Below are 10167 nucleotides of genomic sequence, written 5' to 3'. Positions count from 1 at the left end.
TGACCTGACCATGAAAAGTTGAAACAGTATAGCGCCTTTTAACAAGATAGTGTTTCATAATAATTTATTAGTTCTTTCATTTTCCATATCCATTTCACTAAATTCAATAAACCGTTTTGAAGAAATCAAGTGCATGTAGAGAATAAAGTATTTTTATTTGATAGACGTACGCTGAAAGCAAATAAACTCAGTCAATTAAACACAGCAAGCTGAGCGAAGTGACTGAAGTTTAAATATGTTCAATCTCATTCAATTGTTGGATAATAAATTTCAAATATAAATGAAGAGATCTGACAGGTATTTTAATTATAAGCGAATATTGATAATGAAAATGTTGAAATTTAAATCTCTGAGTCTATAGGAAGTTCAATGAAAGAATCAAGCGTTCGTCATTGACAATGATTTCATGTTACTTGGCGCAGAAATTACCTTAATAATAAACACATAGTGAAGGAACAGGAACATACACTAACCGATTACAATATCTCAATCAAAACTTTGATTAAAATTAGTATTGCAAACCAAAGGATTATATTACTAACGTGACTGAAAAACAACCAGGAAATGGACATATTGACGTCACACGTACGGAAAGACTCGCTGCAACGTCACGCCAATTTTGACGTCGTTTCCATGGCACGCTGTTGATGCGTCATTGCATGGACGTAACATCAGACAGTTAGACAACAAGAAAGCGGTTAAGGACGATGTAGTGATCACGGCGGACACACACTGGTGCCCCTGCAACACCAATCATGACGTATGATAAGGTAACATTATCTGATAGATTATAAGCTAGATTATCTTAAATGTAAGGGCTATAGTTCGTTAGCGACAAGGCGTTGATATAAGCCATAAAGGACCGTTTCATCAACATAATAAATTATTATTTAGGAGAGATTTTTACTGTAGAACTTCAATGTTTAAAGCTTTCTGGGATTTTTCATAATACGGCCACCAGATCCTAATCTCCAGATTACCACTATAACTCCAACCACGCAATGGAGATAACATCAGTATTTTATCATAGTTGGCGTCAGTTCAGTTAAGCAAATATAGAATTTTAGAAACTAACGCGAGTCTTTATTGTTTTAAATAATAAAGTTGACCGTTGATGTTTACGTTAGAACGTCACCAATTATTCACCAATGGTCACCAATCATTCACCAATGGTCACCAATCATTCATCAATGGTCACCAATCATTCATCAATGGTCACCAATCATTCATCAATGGTCACCAATCATTCATCAATGGTCACCAATCATTCATCAATGGTCACCAATCATTCACCAATGGTCACCAATCATTCATCAATTGTCATCAATCATTCACCAATGGTCACCAATCATTCATCAATTGTCATCAATCATTCATCAGTGGTCATCAATCATTCATCAATGGTCACCAATCATTCACAATGGTCACCAATAATTCACCAATTGTCATCCATCATTCACCAATGGTTACCAATCATTCACAATGGTTACCAATCATTCATCAATTGTCATCAATCATTCACCAGTGATCATCAATAATTTACCAACGGTCACCAATCAGTCATCAGTGGTCATCAATCATTCATCAATGGTTACCAATCATTCATCAATTGTCATCAATCATTCACCAGTGATCATCAATAATTTACCAACGGTCACCAATCCGTCATCAGTAGTCATCCATCATTCATCAATGGTCACCAATCAATCTTCAATGGTTACCAATCATTCATCAATTGTCATCAATCATTCACCAGTGATCATCAATAATTCACCAACGGTCGCCAATCAATCTTCAATGGCCACCAATCAGTCATCAATGGTCGCCAATCATTCACCAATTATTCATCTTTTTTACCTATCATTCAACGTTCGCATCCAGCATCTTATACAGGTCAAACATACAGCTTTGAAATGACCGTAAGCAATCGGAGTTTGTATCGACATACCGTAGTGTACGTTTTATTTCCCCGGAGTCTTAACACGCAATTACACGCCTAATGCAAAATGTATAATGAAATCCTCTTACGGTTGCAATCAGATTTCATTATGGTTGACGTTTCTGTGATAGGGTGTTTTTTCTTCCATTGCACAAAGCTGTGTGGTGCGAGAAGGTAGATGGAAATGATCGAGTTGAACGAGATGGACAGGGATTTTATACTGGGTGATTGTTACCCGTATATTGAGAAAGTATGGATACGTTTCGCATGTTGGAAATTAAAGTCATTACATGTGTTCTGTGGTACCTAATGAATGTTATTTTGGATTATTTTGTCAGTGGTGGAATTAAGTCGTGTTGTACCTTTGTCGTGCAGTCTGCTCAAGGATTTATGTGATCTTTTGGATTTGGTTTAGGCTTGGACCAGCAAACAATGTGCAGTGTTTCAACAATTTTTACTTTAACAACACCTCATCAAAAAAACCCACCTGCCTTTCAAAACCACAACAACTACAGCAACAAAAAACACACCACCACTACTACTACCACTACTACAACAACTACTACTACTACTACTGCTACTACTACTACTACTACTACTACTACTACTACTACTACTACTACTACTACTACTGCTACTACTACTACTACTACTACTACCACTACCACTACCACTACCACCACTACTTCTACTACTATACTACTTCTACTACTACAACTACTACTACTACTACTACTACTACTACTACTACTACTGCTACTGCTACTGCTACTGCTACTACTACTACTACTACTACTACTACTACTGCTACTGCTACTGCTAATGCTACTGCTACTGCTAGCGCTGCTGCTGCTGCTGTTGTTGCTGCTGCTGCTGCGATTTTTTTTTTCGGTTTTTTTTTGGAAACGAGAATCAATACCCTATCCTACATATTTCAGGTCCATTATACGATGAACCGTCACCATAACATGGACGGTGATTTCTCTGGAGCTGAAACTGGGACCCCCTTTCTTGCAGGTTAGTTCTGTCCTTTCACGACATCTTTCTAGTTCTGTCCCCAGCCCTCCCTACCAAAGAAAAATTAGAATAAAAATAAAAATAAATAAATAAATAAATAAATAAATAAATAAATAAATAAATAAATAAATAAATAAAATAAATAAATAAATAAATAAATAAATAAATAAATAAATAAATAAATAAATAAATAAATAAATAAATTGAATAAATAAATTAAATAAATAAATTAAATAAATAAATAAATAAATAAATAAATAAATAAATAAATAAATAAATAAATAAATAAATAAATAAAATGGCCTTTCCAACAGTTCTTCTTATATCCTCTGTGGCAGTGCCGTTCGACGGTTGTTGTGCTTACCGTTGGATACCAAGAACTAAACTGACCACAATTATAGAGTAAATCGTCGTTGGACTTAACGTTGCTGGTCGGGGACTGGTATCTTGACGCAGAATTTTAAAATTCTAACTACGTTTTGACAAAACGTATGTGAACTTAATATTTTAATATTCATGAGCATATATAATGATCCATGCTTCAATTCATTAGGTGATTAAGTCTTAATACCACAGCTTAAGAAGGTCATTTCACAAGGTAGACCATGAACTGGTCAACAAACAGTTCATGTTTTCTCTTCCCACAAGTTTTATTTTAAACCAAACGAACTAAGTGTACATTTAAGCCTGCTTTATTGACACTCGTCGAGGTAGTTATAAGAATAAATATTGATGAATAAACAAATCACCATAAAACCGTGCACCTTGGTTTTGAAGTAATTCCATTACCAATGAAATGATATTTAATCTGATTTATACCAAACAGTTATAAAGCGTTATTAAGAATGACATTTTGTTCATGAATATGTTTTAATACAAAATACCAAGTGCCAACCACTTAAGACAACAGAGTTAGTTGTCGAATAGTAGTATTTGGAATACATATCTACGAATAAGCAAAAAAAAATCCACAAAACTGTACATATGTTGCAAGTAATTTCTATTTTTTTCAATGAAATGTAATAAATGTCATACTTATATAAAACAAATAAATAATTTATTATTATGTTTGTTAACGATGTAATAATAGAATATGCAAATTGGCCAATGGTAGTCTACAGAATTGGAATTTATGAATAAATTTAAATGTAAACTTGAAACACAGGGTACCCTTTCAATTCATTCGGCAATAAAGTATGATAACTAATTTTGATAGTTATTCCTTAATCAAATCATGATAAATGTAGCTAATTGAAAATGATTTTTTTATAAGTTTGTAAAATATCAAGGTAAACGATGTGCTATATTAAATAATGCAACATATTAGGTATCCAATAAATTCACGTTAGATTATACATCTACAAATATATATAATTTTATGTATGTATGTATTAAACAAGAGCGCCACAGCGTGCAAACCAACACTGGTCTCTTGATGATGTTGTTGTTGTAGTAGTTGTTGTTGTTTTTTGTTGTTGTAACTGCTGTTGTTGTTTTTTTAATCTAACAAGGGGCACGACTCGACTATTATTAAAACTGCAGTAAAGTGCGTGTTGTACTGACAACATGTCTACTAAGTTCCGTCGGCATATCTTGAACAAGTTTAAAGTTATGACCAAAATTACAGGGTTTTTTTCTCGACGACGACGCTGTCGGCAACATAAAGAAACAATTTATTATACCTGGACCTTTTAAAAAATGCACTATACGTTCAAAGTGTGCTGGTAATTTTCACCGTTAATGAAATGTAATGATTCTTACTTTCACCAAACAATAATAAACGTAATTAATAATGAAACCTTTTATAATCTGTTTGTAAAATATCAAGTGTTAGCAATAATAATAAATATTGAATTATGTGAAGTGCCCGGACACCGCGCCGTTGGCAGTAATTTAAATCGACAATGGAATATGATTGGTGTTTCGCATCCAAACAATAATAATTGTATAATTAGGTTTTTTATTGCATATTATTATTTCATTAATTTGTTTTTAAGATATGATAAGTATATATACATATATAAAACCGAAATCGTAATTTTACCATCCTTACAACTTGAAGTATCAAAGGTTATTTTGAAAGTGTGGAAATTGTCTCGTAATGAAAAAAAGTAAGCACATTTTGTTTCTTCTTTTAGACGAAATCGGACACATTGTGTGAAACAAATAACATCGGATATATTTGATAAGGCTATTAGTTTTAAGGTCGCGGTGTATTATAATGACGCTATTTGTTGTAAAGTATTCTAAATTTAATCTTTTTGAAAGAACTAAATCACGTCTATTAGGAAAGAAAACTGTAGCACATTCATTAAATCTTTCATAGCAAGGTTTCTAAAATCAGATAATCCATAGAATAACAGGAGCACAAAAGTCGGTGTTAAAGGGTTAAAACAGTGTCTTTTTTAAACGACATTTGGTGATTTAAATTATTCGCATTTTGGGACACATATAAAAGCGGTACATTAAGTTGGAAACACAACGTCAACGGTGCTGTGACTGATTAAAATGTGTCGGTGAATGATTAAGTATGTGTCTGTAAATAATAAAGTAGGTGTCTGTTAATGATAAATGTGTGTCTACCTATGATGAAGTGAGTTTGTCTGCGGCTGTTCCGGTGTCTGGTCTGACATAAGGTGCTTTTAAGTATTCATATTTATTTTGGGACATATACGGCAGAGCTTAAACCACCTTAATGTCGATACTTATGTGTGTGTTTGCGATGAAGTGCAAGTCAGTCATTAATTAGGAGCTTATCTGTATGTAATCAAGGTCTTGTGTTATCATTTTCAGGGGAGAAATGTTCATTAAAAAAGCCTAGGGGTAGACGGAAAAAGGGCACTAAGGAAATTAACCTTCGTAACATAGCGGAGGGCCTTGAGTCTACCGGAAACGTCGACACGGTGATGACAGTGGTTAACGGGGGAAGCGAGGATGACAGCGGCTGCTCGTCTGTCTCCAGAGATCAGCGGTCGTCCACGGACACTGACAATTTTCAGGCTAAAGAACTGAACAACATTGAAAGGATTTCAATCAATAATGTGAAACCTAAAACTCATCGAAACTTAGTGGCTAACGAAATCCGTGTTGAGAAAGAAAGCGAGGAAGTTCTGAACGAATTTAGAGTTAAGATAAATACAAAAAACCAGACTGTGCCAAATCTGCACCTCAGGGATCGCGATGAATATGGGAGTGATCATGTGACATGTAATGAAATAAGGCGGCAATCGAACAGATTAAGTAGTTCTGAAAAAGATGTTAAACTTCAAGCAGTCCGGAAATGCGCCCATATGCTGCATAAAAACGGTCCGGGGAGAGATATTGACTTGCAGAAAAAGTTTAAGAACTTTAAAAATGATGAAGTTTGTATTATTTGTGAGATCACGGAGGCTACCGCAAATTATGCATCTGTTGAGGCCAACCGGATGTTGATGGAGATTGTTTATCCGCATGACTTCTACGACAAATTCCAACGGTCGGGCAAAGCGAAAGGACAGTCGAGTGTTCAAAAGACGAACTCTGTAACAAAAGACAGTATTAACTTTTGTCGACCGGCTAAATTGTCACCCAAGCTTGGTCGGCGCGGACGTACGATGCTACTTCCGGCAACAGATCGGCCGGAACCATCGGTAAACACCTCCGCGAAAGATAACCATCGGACGTGGGCGTCCACAGAACGCCTCAGCACAGACGCGTGTGTCCCGGAGAAGCGGTGGCGGTCAGATGCTTACACGGAGAAAAAGAATATCCACACGCAGTGTCGCGAGCGGCCGAATGCCGTGGTGGTTACCGACGACACGGATGGACAAAAACTCGTGCTAAAGGGGCTGCGTGGCTGGCTTATGAAGAAGGAAGAGGCTCCCAGGACCTCTCGAGACTTTAAAGATATAAAGAAGTGTAAGTAGCTCGGTTTGCAAACAATATACCCATAGTGTTTGTGTCCCGTGTAGTTCATTGTTTTGGCCCTTGCTCTGTGTCTTAAACAGGGTCTGCTTTTAAAATTTCGATTATTCGGCTTGTCCCTGTAGTTTTCGTTGTATTGTCGTTTTAAAGGGACTCGCTCATGTTTTCGTAAAATGCATTTTTTGTATTGCGAAATAATGTGTGGCAAAAGAATCATTAGGAGTGTTAAAAACAAGATACAAAAAGCTGGAACACTTTTATCGTCTTTGAAGACCGCATTTTTATTAAGGGTCATTGAATAACAGTTTAGTTTCTGCGTTATTGGTTGATTGGCACTATCACTTGATGTTATCAATCTATTGTCAAATTAAACCTCAATCCGCACAAAGCTGGAACACAATTTCAACAACGTCATAATCGAAATGACGTTAATTTTGCATACTCTTTGGCGCACTTTTCTGGGGAAAAAATACGTTTAAATGTCATTTTATTCTCTTTTCAGGCATTGATAAAAAGAAAAGAAATGTTTGTTACAGTATTAGATAGCAAAATATGTTTCCTCCTGGACACAAAAAAAATATCATTCATTCACTCGTAACAAAATCGCTTTCTGTGCTTACTCGGTGAAATGTATAACGAAATAATATATTATGCCATAATCCAAAAAGAACGCAACAGTTTTAATCTGCACTCCCACAGATATAATGTTTTTACAACTTTTTTTATATTATTGTCTTGGTAAGAGCATTTTTTGCGTAAATACCTGCAAACCAATGATAAAGGACTGCTTATAAAAGAACATAACGCAGATTTTCATATTTCCGTTCGAAATGGCTTAAATCGTTACAAGCGGTTGAAGAAAATGAATTTAAATAATCGGCGATCTGATTTTTTTGTCAGCAGTCTATAATTCGTTTCCATGCATTTTCGCCAAAATTGGCTCGTTCCAAACAAAAGAAAGTTGTCAAACGGTTCAATCTGTGAGAGTGCAGCTTTAAACTATTTTTAACCATACAATTTTATTTCATAATCTTATTGCAAAGCTTCGCCGATTATCTTATATCGAACTGCTCACCATGATATTTCAAGTGATCAAAACAAAACTTAAGCCTCTGGTAATCTGTATTTTAAATACACATTCAAATTGTTTTCGGACTATTTTTTGGAAAATTGTCATTATAAGCAAAAACAGTCATAAAAAGTTGTTTTTTTGTCTTTAGCAGCTTTCTACAAAGTTAGCAGTTTGGGAATACAGTTCGGTATCCCGGAATACAACACGACGCTGCATGAGCGGAAGTTGACCACCCCCCCAACCTCGGCCCGCCTCAACGACACTCAACAGTCAATAAAACGACCCGCCACCCAGATAAATAGCGAACGTCATCAGCCTTCAGCCAATCAAATTTTGTCACGTGATATTCACTCAGTTCCAACGCATACAAGGGCGGTTAATTCTGGGACTTACCCAAGGTCGATTATGCACGTGTCGAAACTTTTCGCAGACACTGCAATGTCAGACGTTAGCACATCGGAGTCTAAGAGTGTACGTAATACAACAAACGACTCGCAAAATCTACAATCATCTCTTCAAATACAAAAGACAAAATTTTCACTCCCGCCCATAAATCATGACCTCAAAACAAGATCGGTAACTCTTACTCAGTTTTAGTGACAATATTTTACCGATCAAGTGCAATATTTTGTAGTTGATATTTAATTACATAACGTGCACTCGTATCATTAATATTAATAAATTCTAAACTTCGATGAAGGTGATTTGTCATAATTTATTCACAGCAGCCGTTCCATTTTCAAAATCTTGATCAAGCAGAGAACTTCTTCTATAGATCTAGGAACGCTTCAGATAATAATTAATGTTTTGCTAGATCGAGGGAAGCGTTCGCGGGTCTGTATGTAACAGAGGTATTAATTCTTTACAATGCACAACTTAATGATCGGCTGATAATCTCCTGCATAGGTCCATTAATCATATCTTCGAATCGTTTTTAGCTCTTAACAAACGGGAATGTAACAAGAGATGTTTTGGAAAACATCATGGCCCTTAGCGACGCATTGTCAGAAACATGTCCACGATGGAATAAACGTTGATTTTTAAGAAAGTAATTCACTGGTTATGAAGGTTGCAAACAGTTCTTGTGAAACTTGAGAGGTTACTGCGGTCATATTCATGAGACGGTTGACTGTGAACTTACAAACCCACCCCAAACAGGTACCACGGAAGTTTCCTTGTCCTAGTTCAAACCGTTCTCGAGTAATTGTACCAACACAGTTTTCATTAGACTGTTGTCCTTGACCTTTTGACCTCAAATCATAAGGGGTCATCAGCTGGGCAACCTACCACTGAAGTTCCAACTTCCTAGTTGAAACGATTATCATTTATTGTCAGGACAAAGGTTAAAAAACTAGAACTGTCACAGGAGTGACGAATACCACCGAATGCCGCCTGGACACAGGAATGGCAAACTACTTTTTTGAAGAGGCCATTACTATGAGGCTATTGAACAATGCATTTCCACTTATCATGTGTAACCAATGTGTGATGTCTAGTTAAAACCCATTGAACAATTTAGAAGTTACTCTGCAGACAAGAAAAAGTAATAAAGGGCAATAACTCTATAATGAGCTGAAATAGAGTTGTGGTTCTTATACACTGCACTTATTCTCATGGTGCTTTACCATTGTAAGAAGTTTAATTACATTCCATCCAGTAGTTTTTAAATTATGCTCTTGACAAGAAAAATGCAAGGGACCAACAAACCGACCGCTCGACTACAGGGTGACTCCAATATACCTCCTAAAACTTCGTTTGTCAGGAGTATAAGTACTGTCGACCGTGACCCCTAAAAAGGAGTCATCTACTGATCAAGGGCAACCTACCAATTATGGATCTAGGTGAAGCGGTTCTCGCGTTTTTGTGCAATGCAAACAAAGTTTCCATAAGACTGCTGACCTTGACCTTGACATCAAAAATACTGTTCATCTACTCGTCAAGCGTAACCTACTACTTAACTGTCATGGTCCTATGTTAAACTGTTTTTAGAAGTATTGTGCGGACAAGACTTGGTCTACTGACCATTCGAGAAATCGACCGATAGATCTACCATCCCACCGACACTTACAAGCCTATAATGTCACTTTTTACAAAAGAGGGTATAATTATAGGTTTCCATCAAATATAGGTGAAATATAGTTAAACTACTGCTGCAATTTAATTTTGGTCAACAGAGTCAATCAACCCAACCCAAAATGTGGCCATTTTACATACCAGAGACATCAAGACAAAGAGG

The 10167-nt window shown here is 36.1% G+C and overlaps 1 protein-coding gene across 4 annotated transcripts; it reads left to right on the top strand.

Annotated features, from left to right (window-relative positions):
* Positions 1-177: 177 nt before the first annotated feature.
* LOC128238805 (uncharacterized) lies at positions 178-8608 on the top strand. 4 transcript variants are annotated; one of them, XM_052955062.1, is made up of 4 exons: positions 178-770; positions 2878-2956; positions 5750-6853; positions 8083-8608. In XM_052955062.1, the coding sequence occupies exons 1-4, from the start codon at positions 756-758 to the stop codon at positions 8526-8528; spliced, it is 1644 nt and encodes a 547-aa protein (XP_052811022.1). In that variant the 5' UTR covers positions 178-755; the 3' UTR covers positions 8529-8608. The 4 variants fall into 4 exon arrangements, with proteins under 4 accessions (XP_052811022.1, XP_052811021.1, XP_052811023.1 ...); XM_052955061.1 differs by having other exon boundaries at positions 8080-8608; XM_052955063.1 differs by lacking the exon at positions 2878-2956 and having other exon boundaries at positions 8080-8608.
* Positions 8609-10167: the final 1559 nt, after the last annotated feature.

This window comes from Mya arenaria, chromosome 6, assembly GCF_026914265.1.
Source record: "Mya arenaria isolate MELC-2E11 chromosome 6, ASM2691426v1".
Taxonomy (NCBI): Eukaryota; Metazoa; Mollusca; class Bivalvia; order Myida; family Myidae; genus Mya; species Mya arenaria.
The sequence above is the reverse complement of the archived record's forward strand: the minus strand, read 5'-3'. Positions and strand labels throughout refer to the sequence as shown.